Source organism: Corapipo altera, unplaced genomic scaffold (assembly GCF_003945725.1).
Source record: "Corapipo altera isolate COAL_440 unplaced genomic scaffold, ASM394572v1 110, whole genome shotgun sequence".
Lineage (NCBI taxonomy): Eukaryota > Metazoa > Chordata > Aves > Passeriformes > Pipridae > Corapipo > Corapipo altera.
The window spans coordinates 1,094,894-1,116,457 of NW_020884960.1; the positions used below are offsets into that span (position 1 = coordinate 1,094,894).

The 21,564-nt window shown below is 49.0% G+C and overlaps 4 protein-coding genes across 7 annotated transcripts in view; 1 reads left to right on the top strand and 3 right to left on the bottom strand.

Moving 5' to 3' along the window:
• CPNE1 (copine 1) overlaps positions 1-188 on the bottom strand; it is a 44,114-nt gene extending 43,926 nt beyond the window's left edge. The window contains exon 1 of one of the 2 annotated variants that reach the window (XM_027664008.1): positions 90-188. The gene's annotated coding sequence lies outside the window, so the exon portion shown is untranslated. The remainder of the gene's footprint in view (positions 1-89) is intronic. The other variant, XM_027664007.1, reaches the window with a different exon arrangement.
• The window catches only part of RBM12 (RNA binding motif protein 12), a 26,761-nt gene extending 26,566 nt beyond the window's left edge, over positions 1-195 (bottom strand). For 2 of the 3 annotated variants that reach the window (XR_003531018.1, XM_027664001.1), the window contains exon 1: positions 90-195. The gene's annotated coding sequence lies outside the window, so the exon portion shown is untranslated. The remainder of the gene's footprint in view (positions 1-89) is intronic. The other variant, XM_027664002.1, reaches the window with a different exon arrangement.
• Positions 196-4,521: 4,326 nt separating this feature from the next.
• NFS1 (NFS1, cysteine desulfurase) lies at positions 4,522-18,172 on the bottom strand. Its single transcript, XM_027664009.1, has 13 exons — positions 18,046-18,172; positions 17,880-17,947; positions 17,025-17,141; positions 15,711-15,794; positions 14,913-15,065; positions 14,691-14,784; positions 12,061-12,195; positions 10,176-10,333; positions 8,717-8,822; positions 8,478-8,559; positions 6,985-7,068; positions 6,774-6,863; positions 4,522-6,284 (listed from the first exon to the last, which is right to left on the bottom strand). The coding sequence occupies exons 1-13, from the start codon at positions 18,155-18,157 to the stop codon at positions 6,221-6,223; spliced, it is 1,347 nt and encodes a 448-aa protein (XP_027519810.1). The 5' UTR covers positions 18,158-18,172; the 3' UTR covers positions 4,522-6,220.
• Positions 18,173-18,186: 14 nt separating this feature from the next.
• Positions 18,187-20,477, top strand: ROMO1 (reactive oxygen species modulator 1). The gene is made up of 3 exons (XM_027664010.1): positions 18,187-18,269; positions 18,667-18,797; positions 20,286-20,477. Exons 2-3 carry the CDS (start codon positions 18,667-18,669, stop codon positions 20,392-20,394), a joined length of 240 nt encoding a protein of 79 aa, XP_027519811.1. The 5' UTR covers positions 18,187-18,269; the 3' UTR covers positions 20,395-20,477.
• Positions 20,478-21,564: the final 1,087 nt, after the last annotated feature.

Genomic DNA, 21,564 nt, shown 5'->3' on the forward strand with positions numbered 1-21,564 from the left:
CCCGCGCCTCCCCGCCGCACCGCGGGCCCGCAGCGCGGGGCGGGGCAGGCGGCCCGGCCCAACCCGGCCGGGCGCCGCCGCGCTCTTACCGAGGGATCTGTACGGGAAAAAGGGTTAGAACGGAGCCGCCCCGCCCGGGCCCGCGGCGCCCGAGCCCCGCGCACCCACCGCAGCCGCACAAAATGGCCGCCGCGATGCGGCGCCGGGGGGCGGGGCCTCGTGCGCGCGGACGGCGCGTGCGCGGGGCGGGGGCGGAGCCTCAGAGCCCTCAGGAGGGGCCGCTGGGCGGGAGCGGAACAGACCCAGACCCAGACCCAGACCCAGACCCAGACCCAGACCCAGACCGAGACCCAGACCCAGACCCAGACCCTCCGGAACTGCAACAATCCCCCATCCGCTGGCGCGTCGTGTACGAATTAGTGACAGTGAGTGGTGGGGCTGCCGAGGGAAAGCAGACTTGAAGAGGGCACTGAGCTTCAAGCGAGCAGAAGAACCCTGAGAGCGGCTCGCTTCTTCACTTCGGAGCAAGTTGCAGGATTAAAATGAAAGATTCCCCTGGGCCGATGTCCCGTCCTGTGTTTATGCTTGGCCTGACTGAACTCAGCCCCGATAACCAGGCCGTGCCCTGGGCTGAGGGACCCCGGGCGCTCCAGCACTGAGGACACGGGCGCGGCAGCACCGGCCATTCCCGATGGAAAACCCCCTGTGGAGTCCTCTGTAAGAAACGGACACAAATACACCACTGCCTCCCTTTGCAGCAGATTTGGGGGCTCAACAAGTCTGTTAACTTTGTCATTTTTCACCTCTCAACAGAAAGCAGGCCCGACTGCGATGGGTGTGCTCTCCCAAGGCAGAGGGGTCCAGCCTGGCTCAGCACCACAATAACCCCCTGCTCCAGCATTTGTTTCCCTGTATATTCCCTCTTTCTACTCCCCAATTCTACTTTACCACCCTCATCCCCTCCCAAGAAACAGCCCACACTCACTTATGTCCTCCCTATTATTCCCAGTTTTACAGATTTTGTATTCTATTTGGTATTTATGGTGATAGTGAGGGGTGGCAGAAGCACCTGCAGCTCAGGGCAGCTCCCCTGCAGCAGGGAGAAGGTTTGGGTAACAAAAGGGCAGCGCTGGAAGGTCACAGGTCAGAAGGAAACTAGGACTTTTCAGCCTTTGGGGAATGTGATGAGTCACCATGTTACTTTTTGTTGCTCAAATAAGGTCTGGTGGAGAGACTTGTGATGTTTACTGTGTGGACCATCAAAAATAAACCAGGACCGAACTCCAAAATCCTCAGTGGGCCTCCAGACTGTGTCTGCACAGCCTCCACGAAGGCACAGTGAAGAGCAAATCCTGCTGCCCTGGACAGCTGCTGCAGCCCAGCACATGTCCTTGCACCTCCAGCGTCCTGGTCTGTGCTGCACCTTGGATGCCTGTGACAGACTATACCAGCAAGTGTCCAACTGCCTTCTCAGCCATACCCGAATTTTCATGGGGAAAGAATACCCAGTTTACTCAAAATTAACAGAAGCAGATTTGTTGAAAATGGATGAGAGGGAACAAAATCCTGGACTGGTATTACTACTAGTATTAGTATTAGGAGCATGCCGAGTGGCCAAGAGTACCAAAGAAGAGTCAGAAGCACGATGCAGTTGGTTACCAACAGCAGGAGGAAGGTGTCTGTGGAAAGCAAAGGTTAAAGGACAGGGATCATGAGCAACCATGTCCAGTGTGATGCCTGCAACATGCACGTAGGGGAAGGCAGGCAGACAAAAAATGCTTTAGGAAAGGACAGGATTTGCCTTTATTAGGTACTAGGAGCACGCTGGTTTATCTGTCTCCTCCACCTAAACCAAAGCTGAAGAAGGGTGTCAGGGATGCAACTAGGGCAAGAAAATTTACACAGGACATTTTAAAGTAAAGCTCACAGATGTCTCCCAGGAATACTCTGCATTTCTCATCCCCATCTCTATTTAAAACCTGTCAGTCAGCTATGATGTCCCTTATTGATCCTGTGTAGTTACTGTTTAGAATCAAACACCTGATTGGTTTTACTGTGCCTACTCAGCACATAACCACTCTGATTGCTCATTAGTATGAGCTTTGCTTCTTATAAGAGCATCTTGTACCAGCCTTTTTTTATGACTGATTTGGACAGATCAGAGGAACATCAGCTGTCAGAGGGATCAGTCCTCCCAGCCACTCAGCTTGTCTGTTTTAAAAACTGGCATTTGCTTCCTTCCAGTGCAGGACCTTATTCAGCAGCCTGAAATTTCATCAAAGCTGTCCATAGTAGAGAAGAGATCTCTTAGGACAGCTTTTTGGGACTCAGCCTTGGGAAACTGTATCATTTCAAAGCACAGGGCACACATGTTAGCAGAAACAATTTGCCTGGAAACAGCTGGCCCATGAGTGACATCACAGCAGACAGAGAACTGCCAGCCAGTCCATCAGGCAGGTGTAGTTCCCCAGGTCTTCCTTATTTCCCCTTTAAAAAATGGGGGTTACGTTTGCCATTTTGCAGTCACTGAAAACTTCACTGGACTGCCACAACTTTCAAACTGATGGACAGTGCTCACCCACTTCCTTCAGGACCCACAGGTGCATCTCATCAGGTCCCATGGACTTCTGCACCTTCAGGTTCCTTGAATGGTCCTGATGTTCTCCTGCAGGAGTGGTTCTTCATTCTCCCAGTCCCTGCCTCTGCCTTCTGTGATTTGGGTGGTGTGGCTGGAGCACTTGCCAACGAAGAACAAAGAATATCTCCGCCTTTCCCATGTCCCAGTAGAACACGCCTCTCGTTTTGTTCCAGAGAGGACCATTTTTTCCCTACTCTTCATTTTATCAATGAGGTACCTATAGAAGCTTGTCTTATTGCCCTTGATTTAATCCCACCAGGGCTTTAGCTTTCCTAACCTGATTCCTGGCTGGTTGAACAATCTCTCTGTACTCCTCCCAGGCTAATTGTCCTCACTTCCACCTTCTGCATTCTTCCTTTTTGTGCTTGAGTTTGTCCAGGAGCTCCTTGTTCATCCGTGCAGGCCTCCTGGTGTTTCTGCCTGACTTCTGCTTCACTGGGATGCATCACTTCTGAGCTTGGAAGAGGTGATCCTTGAGTATCAACCAGCTTCCCTGGGCTCCTCTTCCCTCCAAGGCTTTATCCTATAGACTCTACCAAGCAGATCCCTGGAGTCCAAAGTCTGCTCTCCTGAAGTCCAGGGCAGTGAGTTCAGGGCATCCTCATTGCCCCAAGGATCTCAAACTCTACCGTTTCATGGTCACTGCAGCCCAGGACTGTCCTTGTAGGTAAGAATAAGGTGGCATGGCCCCCATCCTCCTTGGCTCCTCTATCACTTGGAGAAGCAAGTTGTCATCAACACATTCCAGGAACCTCCTGGATTGCCCTGCTGAGTTGTCCCCCCAATGTCAGGGTGGTTGAAGTGCCCCACGAGGACCAGGGCTTGTGAACATGACAACATTCCTATTTGTCTGTAGAGGGCCTTGTTGGCTCAGTCTTCCTGGTCAGGTGGCCTGTACCAGACTCCCACCTATCCCTGATAGCTGATGTCACCTATCCCTCCCTTTAATCCTGACTCCTAAGCTCTTTAGTCAGCTCCTCATCCATCCCCAGGTGGAGCTCCATGCACTCCAGCTGGTCAGACACAGAGGGCAACAGTGTGTGTGTCCTCTTCTCCCCTGCCTGTCCTTCCCGAAGAGCCTGTGTGCTTCCACCCCAACCCTCCAGTCACAGGAGCCATCCCACCACATCTCCCTGTTGCTAATAAGATCACAGCCCTGCAGGCACGTGCACGGCTCTAACTCCTCTTGTTTCTTCCCTAGGGAATGTTCCTCTGCACAGACATTTAAGTTGCCTCCCCTTCCCACCCCCATGAGGCCACTGGAATTCCCTCGTGCCGCCCTTCAGCTGCTCTCCTGTGACCTAGGACCCCTCTCCAGGCTCTGGGCATATCTCACTGCCACTGGCATCAAACCAGTAAGAGCGGGATGGACTGAGGATCCCATCCCCCAAAGGCTTTAACTGCACCCAGTGAGGTACAACTGGGTGTTCATCCTTGCCATTACTTCTTTCTGTCATGGAGAAAAGTATCTCCACTACACATTTTTCCTCATCTTGTCCTATAAACATTTTCAAACAAACACTTGTTACCACTGTGAATGAGTTTTCCAAACCCTTACATGTAGAATTTATATTTTAGATCTTAGCACACAAGAAGTGGTCAGAATCTGCAAGATTTGGAGCTCTCTTTTCTCAAAATAATCATGGCTTAAGCTATTTGAGTTTTTTAAAAAAATTAGCCCTGTTCAGGCACAGAGTTTGAGAAGAATGACTCTTCAAAAGTCAAATGTAATCTTGATGACAGCGAACTTCTAACAGTGTTTGCAGAAAGTCAGGAGTTTATCTTTCCCTGTTCCCCAATGAAAGCTGCAATTTAGCAACTTAGTGGTGGTGCTGCAAGGTTCACCCAGAAAGGCGGATCCGAAAAGACTGACAGTAGCCAACTTTAAGTCTTACCTATAATTTTTTATCATTCTTGAAAGACAAAGAACAATTTCATAAACATACAGTTCTGAAACATGCTGGGAAAGCGTTATCACATGCTTAATCCAGAAAATACGTATGGCCCAAGGATAAAACAGAGCCTATACAACACTGCTAAAACCTACTTATGCATACGGTATTTTAAAAATGTTGTGATGAAATATAAGGTGCCAGCACTACAACAGTAAAACTGCTAAACCTAAGAATTTCAAATAGAACAACTGAGGATTAGCTTTCTATTACAAACAACTAAATCTGTCCTTAGTAACAAAAAAATGCACAAGCTTCTGTAACACAATCCACCTTGTGAGACTCAGCTTTGGCTTTTACACGACACAGTTGATCCTCGAGGTAGATTCCATCCCAAAGAGAAGGTACTGTCTATGGGGTGTATCAAATTCAGCAGCTCACACAGCATCCATCATCAGCACAGCTCATTGGAGAGCTGTCTGCTTATGCACTGAAAGAAAGGCACTTTGTCATACAGGCTTCAGTTTCCTACTGGAAAGATCACCAAAGGTAAGAAAGGAGAGACACTGCTACGAATTAATCTCATCAAACCCTTTTTAACAGACACCTCCCCCAGCACGTGCAGGAAATGGATTCCCATGCCAGTCTCCAGTCAGGCAGTACAGTCTGTGAGACAGAGAAACTCCAAAGCCACCTGTTCTTATCTCCAGACAAAATATACAGGCTCAGCTGGGCACAACTCCCTGCACTGACAGAAGCCAAGGGCCCACAGGCAAACCAAGTAACATCAAAGGACTCATGACAAGGGGAGAAAAAAACAACAAAACCCCCACAAAACTCAGACTTCAGACATTGCACCGTGTCTGCTCTCCCCACCACCTCCACCACTGGTGCTCCCACCAAACTGGTGCTGCCACCGAAGCTGACAGATCCTGCCCGTCCCCTCCCCCAGTCAGGTCAGAATTCTTTCTTTACTTAGGTAAAATTGCATGGGAAAAAAACAATGGAGGGGACAGCAAAGTGCATCATGATTGTATCATAAACTCTGGAACACAGAAGGATCTTTTGGATTAATGCACACACACACAAAAAAAAAGATAAAACCCAGGAAAAAGAGCCAAAAATACTCAATTTCAGAAAAAAATTGTTCTTAACTGCACATACAACTTATCTGTGAAGGCACATAGCCACACTGAGACATCCCTTTCCTCTAGAGATGCCAAGCATCTTCCTATCTAGAGCTTACAGCAGTACAAGACAAAGAGAGGCAAAGCCCAACTGCTGTGCAGGACACCACCTCAAACACAGCAAACTGGCACCAGGTCTGTGCTGCAAACACAACAACGACTTGAGATGAGTTACACTGAGAAGCAACAACCCCGTGCCAGGATTACAATGGCCTAAGAGGAACCTGCTGATTTAATCTTCTCAGAAAATACATTTCCAAATAAATTGCATTTTAGGATAAACTTCTGTGTGTCAATGGACATGCAATGGGCGTTGGATCAGCCTGCCTTTCTCCATGATAAAGACTAGTTTCATTTTTGGTTTCTTAGACTTTGTGATCAGAAAACACAGTTCTCCCATCAAACTGCAAGTGTCAGAAAACAGAAGTGCTGCATAATTTGCTCAAGAATGTACAGAAAAATACATTTTAATCCACATCTAGTCCATGGATAGTGACGTTTTCTCAGTGCTGAGTCCACTTAATGCTTTTGAGGTCAATTCCATCCTGCACCATTTCCCAGAGGGGGCTGTAAAGAAAGGAGAAAAATAAGGGCTACCTAAAATGCACAGAACATCATCAACAACAATAAGCAGACAATTTGATCAATAACACAAGAAATCAGGAGGTATCTCTTTGCCTAGACTGAGCCCTCACACTTTCACTGTCAGATGAGTCACGACTCTTCCCGTTGCACCAGAATAAACTAACTTTTACATTAACTCAGTAATACCATCTCTGCATTAGAACCTTCTAGGTACTGCCCTACGTGCTTGCCCTACTTGTATTCTTCTCTGACAAAGGCAGGATCTGTGAAAAGGTTTGATTTCAGGTTTGTTTCCTTAAAAATGAGTCTCTACTGTTAAAATCAGGCCCATCACGCACTCTGGGGACACTGTTTGCTGATTTACAGAAACACCACCAGATTTTTGAAGCAGACCATTACTCTGAACTAAATCCAACTCTTCCTATGATTATGACCCCTAAGAAGTCCTTGTGTCCAGTAAGGATGGCTCACCTCATTTCCCTCAGCCTCTTCACGTGCTGTATGCACTTCTGCACTGTATAATCCACTTCTTCTTCTGTGGTGAAACGACCAATGCCAAACCTAAACCAAAGGAAAACCATTAAGGACCAGAACAGAGTGCATGTGGAGGGGTGGAACAAATCCACCACCGACTTTTATCAGAAGAGAAGAACACGTGGAAACATCAGGGCAGAGCACACACCTTATAGACGAGTGAGCCAAGTCTTCGTCTGTGCCGATCGCCCGCAGAACATAAGAAGGCTCCAGAGAGGCTGAGGTGCAAGCACTGGGAAAGGGAAGGCAGGGAAATGTCACACTTCTGTTCACAGGCAGATGCTACAGTGAAGTAACACTGCACTAATCTCCTCCAACAAAGAACAGGTAGCTTACAGATGTTTCTTATGACTATGACTCTTTACAACAACCTGTATCAGCTTCCCCAGCCTCTTAGAAACCACCATGAATACAGGCAAGAAAAGTGATATTTCTATTGATGAAGAAAAAAGAATAGAAGGGGCAGGCATTAAAGGGAAATGGGGGTAATAAATTAGGAGCATAAGGTAAGGAGAGAGAACACAGATAATGCAGCAAGAATGAACATAAAGCCACACAGAGACATGGGGAATGCGGATTAGGAGGTAGCTGAAGTAAAGGCTGTGGAAAAAAAGACAAAGGAGCCAAGACAGAACTATCCAGAGAAGGTAACACACCAGGAACATAATGAAAAAGAAAGACTTCACAAGCTGCTGTTTGGCAGCAGAACAAATAAATGAAAAGCAGGGCACAGAGGAATCCAGAGCAAGATGATCCAGTTACAGCTGCCAGCAGAGAAAACTTTCACCTTGAAGCAGTAGGGAAAACTGGTTACGTCCTGGGACTCAGTTCTAACAGGCAGCCACATGCAGCACAAATCAGAGCTGTTTACAGCTCCCTGGTGCACAGAGCAGAAACTCAGAAGAGATCTTCACGTGACACAAGTCAGACACAGTCATGTGGAGACTTGTTCTCCCTGTTCATCGTGCCAACCTGTTTCTAATTAGGATATGCTGACTGCTTTGTTCTCAAAGGTGAGGGAAGGAAGGGGCATCCTCACACTCCATTCCTTTCATCATAAACATCAGGAGTGTCTTGGTAACAGAAATGTTACTCATCACTCCTGTAGTCAGCAGAGCTCCATAAAAGCATACGCCATTTCCTTTCTGCTGCTACATTTAACACAGGGACTATGATCTGATTTAACTCAGATACTTGCCCAGCCTCAAGAGATTGCAGTTAAATCCTGCTGAAGGACAGAAGCTGCTCAAGTGCTGGTGGCCTTCAGAATGACAGTATCACCAGTACAAGCCAAGGCTACTCAGATCACAGGTAACCAATCTGCAAGGCTGGGGCTGGCAGGTACGAATTTGTAGCTTGGTTTTTGTGGGGTGGGGGTTGGAGTTTGTTTGGATTTTGTTTTGGTTTTGTTTTGTTTGTGGTTTTATTTGTTTTTTTTCTTTCAGGATGAGTAAATTTGACCTTCAGTAGAAATATGCCCCTTAAATACCACCTTAGAATGCAATCAGTGCCAGGCTGACTCATTGACTGAATATGCAAATACGGGGCACAGAAGAGACCACTCCTTAGTCTTTACCTCCATTAGCAGATGCTGTTTTCTCTCCAAAACATACTGCTACCCTTCCCATACATTCCACCTACCTTCCTGAAGACAGAGCCACATCTTTCAGAGCCATCAGAAGACTCTCTCCTTCCACATATGCAAAAGATAAATTGATGCATCCTACACAAAAATAAATGAAATAGAAAAAAAATACATCAACTGACATCTCTGGCAAATCCTCTCCTGCATGGCAGGACCTGCATCACGTGTGGCTCAAGGGCATTCTTCAGCCACAGCCTCACCCCCGAGGCCCCAGGCAGCTCTGAGGGCTCGTTACCTGGGTAGCGATGCTCCCGGTCCCCGTTCATCACCACGTCAGGAACTTCACTCATTATTTTGGTCACCAGTCGTTCTGCCAGTTGTGAGACTCGCTTATGGTCATACTAACAAAGAAACCAGAGGAGACCCAAGTAAGAAAGTGTACATCCTGACCTCACTCAAACTGCTTCGTGTCGCCAACTGTGAGCAGCCCTGAGTAACTGGGGTTGGCCAGACGGGAAAAATCACAGCTGAAACTTGAACTGACAAACTTTGCCTGCCCTGGTGACTGCCAGTTTCAAAAGAGAATAACCACCTGGCTCCTAGCTAGCTCAGTCTTCAAAGGGGTCACAAACCATGCAGAAAGATCTACATACACAAGCTGCCAAACCGCCTTTCATAAAAGCACAGACCTGTGTTTAAAGACAAGTTAGACAATGCACAAGATGATGCATTTTGCACCACAAGAAAGGGCACCTGTTATGGCAAGTGCTCCTTATTTCCCAGCTCTCCAACTGTACCAGAGACACAGACTCACAAACTACTGCGAGCTCAGCTTTTACCAGCAGTAACCTGCACAGTGAACTGCCCACGTGCAGCGTCTTGTTCTACACTGAAAAATGAGGTCACTTGCACCAAGAGCAGGAAGGGATCGGCCCTGGCACACAGAACAGCCACAAGAACATGACACAATTCATGCTTGTTTGCACACTTGGAAAAGCTTTAGAAGAAAACCAGGCTATCAGTTGATTTAGAAATGCCAGGACTCTGCCAGGCAAGGAAGAGAATCCAGATCTGAGGCTCGTGCAGAATTTGGACTCTGCAGGCTCTCTAGCCTCAGTTTCCATAACCACCCAGCTCAAGATTCAGATGGAATTCTGCCTGTCTCCTGGGAAGAAGCTTGATCCCACGTGTGCAGATATCTGGCCCATGCATCCCACTGGCACTGTATTTAAGGATTTTTACATTCCAGCTGTAAGGAAGGCATTGGTGCCCACAAACCAACGCAGCAGCCCACAGAGGCTCAGACACCAGACCTAGCAAATAAACTTTACTGTCCAAGCCAGGAAAAAAGAAAATAAATTCTTTGTTGCAAAGCTCCAGAGAACTTGAACTTACATACACATAATAGGTACAATAATGGACTAGGAAGGCTTATTTTTTCAATATAAACATGACTTACTCATTTCAGAGATGCTGCTAATACATGTGTGAAGTGAGTAAAAGCACATAAAGCTGTATTTCACTAAAACTGTCACCTTTTTTGTTTCTCAAGGAAAAAGAAACTTTAGAAAGAACTTCCAATTACCCAAAAATACCCTTGAAGTTGTCAAAACATTAAGTTCACTTAATGTTAAAGCATGAGAAGCAAATTTAATTCAGGCACATGGACACAAGAAGACCTAAGGAATCCAAGCCCTAAGTGGTGCTGCTATATGATTTTCTGGAACCCAGGACAAATACCTTCTCACACATACCTCCATCTCCTGCTGTGCCACCTCACAGGCTGCTCCCAGCCCCACTGCCAGAGGGGTGGGAACAGTCCCAGAGCGCAGTCCTCTCTCCTGGCCTCCCCCACTCTGCAGGGGCTCCAGCCTGACGCGCGGTCGGCGGCGAACGTACAGAGCACCGACCCCTTGGAAACAAGGAAAGCTGTTTTACCACGTGCCCACAGCTCTGAAATTATGGACAGACAGGGACTCCCAGGTTTGGTCACATTCCTTATTTCCAAAGCAAACACACATTTGGACACTTAACTGGAGAAAAATGTAGTAAATGATACAGAATTGTATTATTTTCTAGGAAATGGTGTTTTTCCCACTGCTCATGTTCAGGCTCCCAGAGCTTCAGCCATGGGAGCTCAGCTTTTCCACTGTGCTTCAGCCACCCAGGGACTCATCACTTCCCTTTCTTCCCACAATTCCCACGCACAGCTGAAGTTCATCCCCTTGCAATGAAGTTTTTATGTGCAGATATTTCATTCACTGACAAAGTTCCCTTATTGACTTCCAACTCCTTTCCCTGGATTATCAGGCCCACACCAGTCCCAGGAGTTCTCTCCCTTTCTTCTCATTAGGAAGACTCATCAGTGGTAGCAATTTGCAGTGGGCAGATTAGATGAGCCACTTTTGACAGCCAGTCAATCTCACTCTCTCCTCGCTTAGAAACCCATTTTCATGTCTTCGTGTGCCCTGGTACTCCTAATGAGTGACTGTCACACGGGAAGAACAGCTGCAAATTCCAGCCATAATAAGTTGTGAAAATTTATGTCTGTCATTTGTCCAAAGCTACTGGTTGAGAACTTATTATCTCTGGACAAGGACTGTCTTCAGCTCTCAGGAGAGCTTGCACAGAAAAAAAAGACATACTGCAAAATTTTGCCTTTTGTTTCTGAAGAGCATACAGAATACAGCAAACCTGATTCCTGGCTTTCTACACCCACTGTCACAAACTAAATGGACCGTGACAGTAATAATACCTGGACTTTTAGTATTTGTGAGTCAATTAGAAAATCCACAGCTGGATTTTAAACCCCATTCTGCAAAGAAGATGCACAGATGGAGTTGTGGAAAGAAGCCACTGGAAGCAGAAAACAACCAAAATCACTAAGAATTTAAACTTTCCAGTTATCTTTTGGTCTCCTCGTTGCAAGTAACATTTGTGTTTAAACTTTGCTCTAAAACCCAGTGATTTCAGTTCAACCATTTCAGCACCAGTTCTGCCTCCAAGCTCCTGACAAAGCACTGCTCCAATGCTGCCACCATTAGACACCACAGTTCCTTCTTCAGTGAAACCACCCCAACCCATCAGCCCTGAAGATCCACTTGCTGCAGCTCTAAGCTGGCAGCAGAGCCCATCCAACACCAGTCTTAGAACAGTTTTCTGTATGTATGGCCATTCTTCCCGAACAAAGATTTGGAAAAGGTCTTTACCCTTTGAGCCTGTGCAGTGGATTTTTTAGGTGAGACATGGTGTGCACTGAACTGAGCCCACCCTTTAATCCCAAGGTTCATCTGACGGGGACAAGGGAGCTTGGATGGTGGCAGCGAGGTCCTGGGGAGCTTGGACGGTGGCAGCAAGGTCCTCAGGACATAGGTTTGTTTAGAGTGACCTTCTCTTAGATGGATGGCCTTACAGGGCTGACGAGCTCCATCTGCCCAGAGAAGTTCCCTGACCGGGAATCGAACCCGGGCTGCAGCGGTGAGAGCACCACATCCCAACCACTAGACCACCAGGGAACCCCCAGAACAGACTTCTACAGCTTAAGTAACTGTCACCACGACAAACAGCTTTGACTGCACATCTTGTGCAGTTAGCTTAAGTTAGGCATGGGAACAATTCATAAAGCACTTCAGTGAGTACCTTTTGGCCCATAAATTTTATGGCCACTGATGCTCATCAGATCAATTTTCATGTTGTTGACATCCATAGGAATTTTACCAATTGCTTGTGCAGCATCTGTGTGGAAGAAAACCTTCCGCTCCCGGCAGATCTCACCTGTAACAAAGACACCAAGGCAAACCCACGTTACCTTGTCTGATCACCATGATCCCAGGGATTACAGCAATGGATCTAAAGCATCAATGAATCTAAACCAACAGGAGGGACCAGTTCTGAGGTGACAAAGGAAGAAATGGGGACTGTGATGTCTCTTTTACAGTGAAGTGGCTAAAGCTGCACAGGAGCTACTGTAGCTGACGCTTTGGCACAGGTTTAGAAAGGCAAGACTGTGGTGAATTGCTTCAGTTGAGAAGTTAAAAAGTCTACTGCTGTTAAGAAGTGAGATTGTTTCCCAACTCACACCTACCAAGTTTAGGAACAAATGGTTGCATGAGACATCTAAGTTTCCACACAGAGATGACTCCACAGTTGGACAGAATTGGTTTTTTCTTGATTTTTTTTCTTCTCAACACCAGTCCAGTACAAGCTAGCTTTACTTTCACATTTATATTTGCCAAGTATTTTCATGCTATTTCCTCTGCTCTCCAAGTTTTGCAACACTCAGTCTTGAAAATGTTCTCAGAATTGTCACTAGTCCTCACACATGCTCATTATTACCACCTGAGCCTCTCACCAATGTTTTCACATCCAGACCTAAATACACTAAGGAACAAAATAACACATTGTTCATGGGCAGTGAACTTCAATATTATTTACTTCTGCCATTAAAAACATCACAACTCATCTTCCCCAGAATCCACACCTAGCACAGCTGCACCCCAGACCTCTCCTCTGCACAGGACGTTCAACACAATCCTTTACAGGGTAAGTTGCCCTCCTGTGTTTCAGCAAGATCAGCAATATCAGGCTCCAGGCCTCACACTAGCAGGGCCCCAGGTTCCCTCTGCAAGGCCCAGGCCTGGCCTGTGGGACCTGTTACCAAGGTGTTGTGAGAACATCCCGTGGGAACTGCAGCTGGCACCAGCCATCCCTGGTGTTTAAGCGTGGGACAGCAATGGCCTTGACAATGTCAGCACAGCAGGAAAACAAGAGTCCTCAGGCCTATACACAATTCACTGATGGTCAAATGGTTGTCAAGGAAGAAACAGAACCTTGAAAAGCCTTGGGGGAAATGCTGCTTTGAGCTTAATGAAGAAAAAAAATGCAGCAGCTACAAGAGGAAAACCAGCTGCACAAGATATCTGGCACAGCCTGAGAAAACAATACCCTACACAGTACAAACCCCAGGGCAGAGCCACAGCCAAAATACTGCCCAAAAAGGGAAACATCTTGAATATGAAGGTGTGCTGGTTTTGGTAGAGTTAACTTTCTTCAGAGTGGCTGGGATGGGGCAGTGTTTTGTGCTGAAGACAAGGTTGATAATATCGTGATGTTGTTGTTATTGCTGAGCAGGGCCTACACAGAGCCAAGGCCTTCTCTGCTTCTCATACTGCCACAGTGGAGAGGCAGCTGGGGGGATGTGGGAGGGGACACAGCCAAGGACCCAAACTGACCCCAAGGGATATTCCAGACCATATGACATCAGTATATAAAGCTGGGGGGAAGAAGGAGGGGACATTTAGAATGATGGTGTTTCTCTTCCCAAGTCACTGTTACATGGGATGAGGCCCTGCTCTCCTGGAGGTGCTGAACACCTGCCCAACTGTGGGAAGCAGGAAATTAATTCTTTGTTTTGCTTTCTTGTGTGATGGCTTTTCCTTTCCCCATTACACTGTCCTTATCTCAACCCATGAGTTCTCTGGCCTTTACCCTTCTAATCCTATCTGGAATGAGTGAGCAGCTGCTGGGGCTTGGGGGCTGCCTGGGGTTAAACCAGGACAGAAGGGGGGTGTGTATGTTTTGTCACTGTCATGGGAAACCTCATCACCAACTCACCGTGGGATCCAGGCTGTGCAGGCACCCGTTCACCCTCCCTGCTCCAACGACCCTGGTTCTCCAGGGTCTCCCTTCAACTGCTCCGAGGTCCCTGTCACTCCATCTGCCTGCTCAGAGCCTGGTTCACCTTCTCCCTGCCTTCTGTTCCAGAAACCTGGCTCTCCAGCAGCCTTTTGGCCTCCAAACCAACGGTTCATGACTGTGTACGGCAATACGGGGGGAGGGTGGTGATCACCACCCTCTCCCACCCGAAATCCTGCACATTTCTCCTCTTAAACACTACAAGTGCTCAATAAACTGTTATAGTGCACAGTCTTAATCTGGCCAGTTATTCTGTGCAATTTTTTCATCCATCATACATTTCAGAATGAAACTAGAAACACTGCAGTTGATCTATTCAAGGCTATAATTGCTGTAGTGCTCACTGGAAAAGCAGTGACTTTCATTCCCATTTCCCTTTTAAAATCAGTTTTTATTTGGGACAGCAGATTTATTTATTTACATTATATTTTTCTTTTTAAATACTTAAATTATTATTTATTCCTTAAGTACATTACACCTAATCTTTTGCATCAGTACCACTTGGGGATGAAATTATCAACTAAAATGAAGCAGAAGCAACTTCAGCTGGCATCTGAAAGCCACACAGTACTTACCAATGTCGTGAATTGGCTGCTTTACTCCTATTTCATTATTCACAGTCATTACAGAAACCAAACTTGTGTCTGGCTGGAATGCAGCCTCCAGCTCCTGGTGAAAGATTCAGAGGGACAGAAGTTGTGACTAACAGGTCACAAAGGACACGAGGTCCTCTTAAGCATCAATTTGAAGCAAAAACTTCTTCTATTTTCAGTTTCTGTCTGTCAGTAACAACTTACCTTCAAATCTATGAGCCCATTGTTTTTAACAGGTAGATACGTGACCCGAAAACCTTCTGTTTCCAAGGAACGACAAGAATCCAACACACACTTGTGCTCTGTTTGTGTAGTAATTATGTGCTTTTTCCTGGATTTATAGAACCTTGCAACACCCTGTCAGGCACAATCCACAAACAAGAAATTGGCCATTAGACCACTGAAGAAAGCCATGACTGGAAACAAGAAATCAATACTTTGATATAATTCATTTCAATCTTTCCTGTCTGAGCCAAAGTCATGAATCTAAAAGGTACTGACACATAATCCACACTACGTGTCTCCACAAGCACTCATTTTTGAAAGCAACTCATTTCTCAAAAAACCTGTGAAAATGTTAACTGACAGAAGTTACAAATGTCATTAATCAAAACACTTTTTAAAAAACATTTTATGTGGAGTCATATACACTGACAAGCCTGAACAACCACATACTAAAGGTTAAAACACAACCCAGTCTTCATCAGAAAAAAGTTCCTAATCAGCATTGTCCACTGTATTTCACGATAAAGATTTTAATTACATAAGGAGAAATGTTGTATTTGGTGCACGTAAGATAAACACTGAATATTTTACACTCAAAACCACATCCTGTGCACTAAAACATTCCATGTATTTCCTCCAAGCTGTAGCAGAGCATCACAAGGAGCAAATCCAGGAATGCAAATATTTGCTACCTACTCCAACATATTAACATTTAAACTGTTCAAAGATGCATACAGTTCTTAAGAGCATAAATAACTATCAGTATAAACCTTTTACCTTAATTGCCATATTATTAGATTCTGTTGCACCACTGGTAAATATAATTTCCCGTGAATCAGCTCCTATTAAATCTGCAACTTGCTGTTTAAAAAGAAATACAATGTCAATATGTTAAGAAAATATACAGTGAATCCACCACAGCAAAATACAAGCAAAATGTTTTCAAGAAAACCCCCTCGAGCCTCAAAGGGATTACAGCTGGTCATTACAGAAGTAGTATTAAGGAGTAGCCTGTCATAAAAGAGATAAAAAGTAGACAAAAACCCATTACACATTACTTCAAAAAAAAAAAAATTACAAAGACCCACACTAAGATTAGGAGAGTGATAAAATATGGAGTAGCCCAATCACTGCAGCATCACGCTTGTGACCCCAGGAAACCAAAATTCCTGAGGAATCTTTGTCTAAAGTTTTGGTTTCTGCCACTTCAGCTGCTCTAATCTCACTGTTAGGGCAAGTCCTGGGACAGGACAACCCCGGATGTACGGACACAGTGGGGAATGAGAGGCTCTGGGAAAGGGGTCAGAGGTTTGGGCTGAGGCAGGTGGAACAGAGGCCAGCAGTGCCCTGGCAGCCCCAAAGGGCAGCCCTGTCCTGGGGGGCATCAGGCCCAGCAGGGTGAGGGGGGTCTGTCCTGCTCTGGTCTGCACTGGGGCAGCCTCACCTCAAGTCCTGGGGCAGGTTGAGGGGCCTCTATATGTGGATATAAAGCCATCAAAGAGCACATGCAGAGGAGGCTACAAAGATGGTGAAGGGCCTTGAGGAACAGCAGAGGGCATTTGGCTTGTTCAGCTGGAGGAGACTGAGGTCAGACCTCCCTGGGGTTCTGCAGCTTCCCCACGAGCAGCAGCGGAGGGGCAGCACCGACCTCTGCTCTGTGACCACTGAGAGGGCCTGAGGGAACAGCTGGAGCTGTGCCAGGGCAGGGTCAGGCTGGATCTCAGGAAAAGGTTCTTCCCCCAGAGGGTGGTTGGCACTGAACAGGCTCCCCAGGGCAGTGGGCACAGCCCCAAGGCTGCCAGAGCTCCAGGAGGGTTTGGACAATGCTCTCAGGGACAGGGTGTGACTCTTGGGGATGGTCCTGTGCAGGGCCAGGAGTTGGACTCGATGATCCTTGTGGGTCCCTTCCAACTCCGGATATTCTGTGATTCTATTTTTTCTTGAAAAAAATCTACTAAAGCAAAGCAAAGAGGAAGCTGGTAAATCCAGCCCACAGAGAACAGGCTTTTTCCCTTCATTGTTTTTGATGTTCTTTTGACACTGAATGTCCTTGCCAGCAGGAAAACCATGACTGTGAAGATGAAGACTCACCCTCCTCGCCTTCTCCATGGCAGCCTCGCTCTCCCAGCCATAGGCGTGGGTCCTGGAGTGGGGGTTGCCATAGTAGGCTGTCAGGTATGGGAGCATGCTATCCAGGACTCTGGGATCCTACACGACACAAAACACCCAGCCTTAGAAACAGAGAAGGAAAAGCATCTCTGTCCCCTCTAGACATGCACCCCTACTGCACGATCAGCACTTGTGTCACAGTGTCTTGCTTTAGCTCAGGCCAGATCTCAAAAACGTGAGGTTATTACACATTATGGACAACACCAGTGTCTGGCAATTGTGTTCTATGCCCTTGATCTGCACTGAGGCGATCACAGAACGGGATCATCTGAGCAAACAGAACCACAGACTGCTTGGAAGGCTCATCTTGTTCTGCCCTCCTGCCATGGGCACGGAGAGCTTCCCCTAGGCCAGGGCGTTCCAAGTCCCATCCAACACGGCCTTTCTTCTGAGCAAAAGAAATACAAGGTCTTAAAGTGTCAAGAGAAATGGCAGGCTGGTATTTTGGTTGAATTAACCTCCTGCTGCCTCTCGCAGCCGCCCCCACTCCCGCAGGGTCGGTGTGAGCCCCGCCGCCCTCCCGCCCTGCCCGCGACCGGGACTGCCGGCGGGGCTCCGGCCCCCGGGGGCGCCCGAACTGCCCCGTGTTCCTGCGCCGGGCACGGCCGGTGTGCGGGCACGGCCGGTGTCCCTGTGCCCGGAGCAGCCGGTGTCCCTGCGCCGGGCACGGCCGGTGTGCGGTGTCCCCGTCCCCCGGAGCCCGGGACACAGGCGAGCGCTCAGGAAGAGCCGTGAGCGCGGGCCCCGCTCGCTGTCCGAGCTCGGCGCGGACCGTACCAGCGGGGTGGTGGCCTGCACGTCCATGTAGAGCGGCCGCAGGGCGCCGTCGCCATCGCCGGTTGGCCCTGAGGGGAGAAGAGTGGAGGGAGCTGCTGTCGGGGACGGGCGGGAGCGGCGGGGCCGCCCCTGCGCCGACAGCGGCTCTGCCCGACCGCGACCTTACCCGGTCCTTGTCCCTCTGCCTGTCCCTGTGCCTGTGCCTGTCCCGGTGCCGCCCGGAGCCGCCGCGGGGCGCGGCCGCTCCCCAGCCCCGCCAGACGCCGCCACAGCAGCATGGCGGGCGGGCAGGCGCGCGCATGGGCGGGGCCGCGCTCGGGACCGCCCCTTCCGGTCCGTCAGGAGCGCGCCGGAAGCGGGGCCGGGCGGAGCGCGGAGCGGCCCAGCGAGGTACCGGGGCGCTGAGGGGGAGCCCCGCCGGGCCCCGGGACACCCCCGCGCTCCTGACCGGGCGGGGAGCGGCGGCCGCCGCTCCCGGGGCGCCCCCGCCCTGGCCTCGGGCTCCGGGAGGGCGGGTTCGCTGTGCCCCCGGGGCCGGGCCGCGGGCGCTGCTCGCGGTGGGACGGCACAGGGGAGGCCCCGGGACAGCCCCGCGGCGCTCGCAGGAGCTGGTTGGGGGTGAAGCGGGGCCGTCAGTCCCTGCCCGGCCTTCCTGCACGGCGGGCGGGGAGTCAGGCCCGGGGGCCGGCACAGCGCTGCAGCTCCGAGCCCGGGCCGGCCCGCGGTGCGTGTGGAGGCCCGTTACACAAAGCAGTAAAGCCTGTGGGGTTTGTCCTTTCTTTTCTAGATGCCTGTGACCGTGGGCCCGTACGGGCAGTCGCAGCCCAGCTGCTTCGACAGGATAAAGATGGGTTTCATGATGGGCTTTGCCGTGGGCATGGCTGCAGGGGCGCTGTTCGGCACGTTCTCCTGCCTCAGGTACGCCGAGGAAATGCTGCCACAGGCGGGTGGTGACAGGGCGACAGCCAGAGTGAAATGGTGCTGCTGGGGGGCCGGGAAGGGATCGGGGCTGGGCCTGTGCTGTCCGTGGGTGGAAGTTTGTCAGGGTCTCCAGACTGGCCACACTGATCAGCCCTGGCATCCACCAGGCGAGTCTGGCCCTGGCAGAGTGTCAGCTCTGGGTCACCCCTATGCCAGGAGGTCACAGTTCCACAGACCTTTTCCTGCCACCTGTTGGGAAACTGGGGCTGTGGAGGATCAGCTCTGGGGGGAACTGGATGAATGGTGTGTGCAGCCCTCTCCTGGCACTGAAGCTTCCCAAGGTGCTCTGCAGGCTCCCAGTGTCTGCACTGTGGTCACTTTGCACGGGGGCAGTTACTGAACTGACCCCAAGTATGAGCTCAGGAGTGTGGGCAGAGCGTGGCTGGCACTGGCACAGCCCCACTGTGCATCAGAGGGGGACAACATTCCACCTTCCCTGGGGTTCACCAGCTTGGAAACACCAGCTCAGTGCTCTGGGTTCACTCTGGCACTGCTGACTGGCTTTGCACATCACCTGTGAGAAGGAACCACTGCAGTCAGCTCTTTCATACTTTGCACAACTCCTTCTGCTCCAGGGTTTTCACCTGTGATTAAACACAGGACAAAAAGGCATGAAGTCTAATCCAGTGGAAGTTTGATGTTTTCCTGATCTGAGTTCCCAGAGGGTATTTCTAAGTGTCACAATGGTGGCAGAAAATACAGATTTGGGGGATTTAGAAGAAGCAGTTATAGTGGTTCTACTGTACCATTTCTGAGGGTAAATCTCATGTTTTAAGAATCAAGTGCATGAAATTCCTTAGACCCTAAAGTCACTGCAGTGCTTAAAAGCCAAATATTACAAGAGCTTCTTGAGACAGAACAATTCTTTTTGTTTCAGTCAGACCTCAGGTAGGTAAGAACTGGAGACCAGAAACACCTCTGGACACTTTTAGGCCTTTCAGGTGTCTCTCATATTAAAAACACAATCAGTAGTAAATAGGAAGTTAATTTTAAGTTGGTGGTATTAAAGCACTGCCATTGCATCCAGACAGGATGGCAATACAATAGTTCAGACAACTCTTTTTGTTCTCTTGCAAGTCAAAAAGTTGGACAGCACGATTTTTTTTTCTCCCATATTAAGGGTGTTTGGGGCACTAAGATGTAAAGCTGTTCTTGCTGTGGCGTGGCAGGATGGTTCCACTGCAGGAAAAAATACACGTGGGCCATTGGTGAGGGTCATTCAGGAGCCCCTGCAGTAGCTGAAGCAGTAGCTCAAGCACAGGGCACCACAAAGAGTGTCGGGGTAGGAGAGGTACCACTGCACAGATTTAGGCTGATTTAGCTCATTTGTAACCATGAGCTGGTTGTCTCCCATGTTTTCTGCTGCTTGTCTGTGATGTGTCAGGTTTCAGCTTCTGTATAATTCCCTGGTTTTCTTTACCTCAGGATTGGCATGAGAGGACGAGAGCTGATGGGTGGAGTTGGCAAAACGATGATGCAAAGCGGTGGGACGTTTGGGACATTCATGGCCATTGGTATGGGGATACGCTGCTAGCCTCGAGTCTGGGATGTATCCCAGAGTGCCCCTGCCCAGCCATTCCTCCTCTGTACCATAATAAAATCTTTAGATACCTGGAAGTGAGAGCTCTTCATGAAACAGCAAAGCCCCACCCTCCATGCTCTGCTATTCTTAACATGCTTTTCACTAAATTTCTACTTTCCTCTCATCATTTACTCCCAAGACAATGAGAATTAACCATCCTTGGTACTGCATTAAAGTTCTTGTTTCACCAGTGTAAGTACAGCATACACAGGTCTCCCTTTGGCACTTGGGCAGCTCACATTCCCCATGTGGATGTGGAGCAGCTCCATTGCCTTCAAGCATTCTTGAGTCTAGGAAAGTTTACTGGGTGGCTAATTCAGATTAATGATTGAATTTCTCTCCTCTTGCAAAAAAGGTGGGTTGGAGCCCGTCCCATTTCTGAGTTCCAGGTGACAAAGGGCAGGTACTCTCACAGAGTGAGGGACCCCAGGACCAGGGCAGGCTGTAGGTCCTGGTCCTACAGGACCTACAGGACCTTTTCCTACAACCTGCCTTAGCAGGCCCACAGCGTGCCATGTTTCCCTGGGAGAGCTGGGGATCCCTCCCACCATTCCCTGACCCCAAAGCATTGCCTGCAGCAGACCTACGAAATGAGGGCTGGTGTTGCAATGTGCCAGTACTTGCCTTTTGAAACAAGGCTTATTGCTGCTCCTGCCTTAGTTCTTTCTGAGGAGACAGGTGAGCAGCAGCACTGTCTGAGCCAGCACCTGTACAGCCCTGACCTGGTGCAGGTGCCTTTTTCCCTGTTTTTAAGGTGGAACCAATCCAGCACTCACAGCCTGTTCTCAGCCTGCTGCCATGGGCTCAGCCCAGAACAGCTCCTTTAACTCCAGCTGGCACTGAGGGACTAATACGGGACACTAAAAAAAGAAAGCTCAAGCACAGCCTGAGAGCAGCCCTCACAAACCCCCAGACTCTCCTGTAGCGTCTTCCTGGCCCCTCCCCACCTCTGTGCTCCCTCCAGTCACCTGCTCCCAGTTCCTGGATTGCTGAGGACAGTCCCTTGCCCCACTGCAGCTCAGGCACAGCCACACACAGCCCTGCTGGAGAGCCAGTCATCCCAGTGCTCTGGGAACAGCAGCAGGATCCCTGCACTGCCTGCCTCGCCTTCCCCCACCAGCA

Coding starts and splice junctions, on each gene's coding strand:
- ROMO1 (XM_027664010.1), top strand. CDS start 18,667: ATGCCTGTGACCGTGGGCCCGTACGGGCAGTCGCAGCCCAGCTGCTTC. Junction 18,798..20,285: donor GGCACGTTCTCCTGCCTCAG/GTACGCCGAGGA, acceptor TCTTTACCTCAG/GATTGGCATGAGAGGACGAG.
- NFS1 (XM_027664009.1), bottom strand. CDS start 18,157: ATGCTGCTGTGGCGGCGTCTGGCGGGGCTGGGGAGCGGCCGCGCCCCG. Junction 6,864..6,984: donor TTGGCTCACTCGTCTATAAG/GTGTGTGCTCTG, acceptor CCTTTGGTTTAG/GTTTGGCATTGGTCGTTTCA. Junction 6,285..6,773: donor AAGAGGCTGAGGGAAATGAG/GTGAGCCATCCT, acceptor CTTTCTTTACAG/CCCCCTCTGGGAAATGGTGC.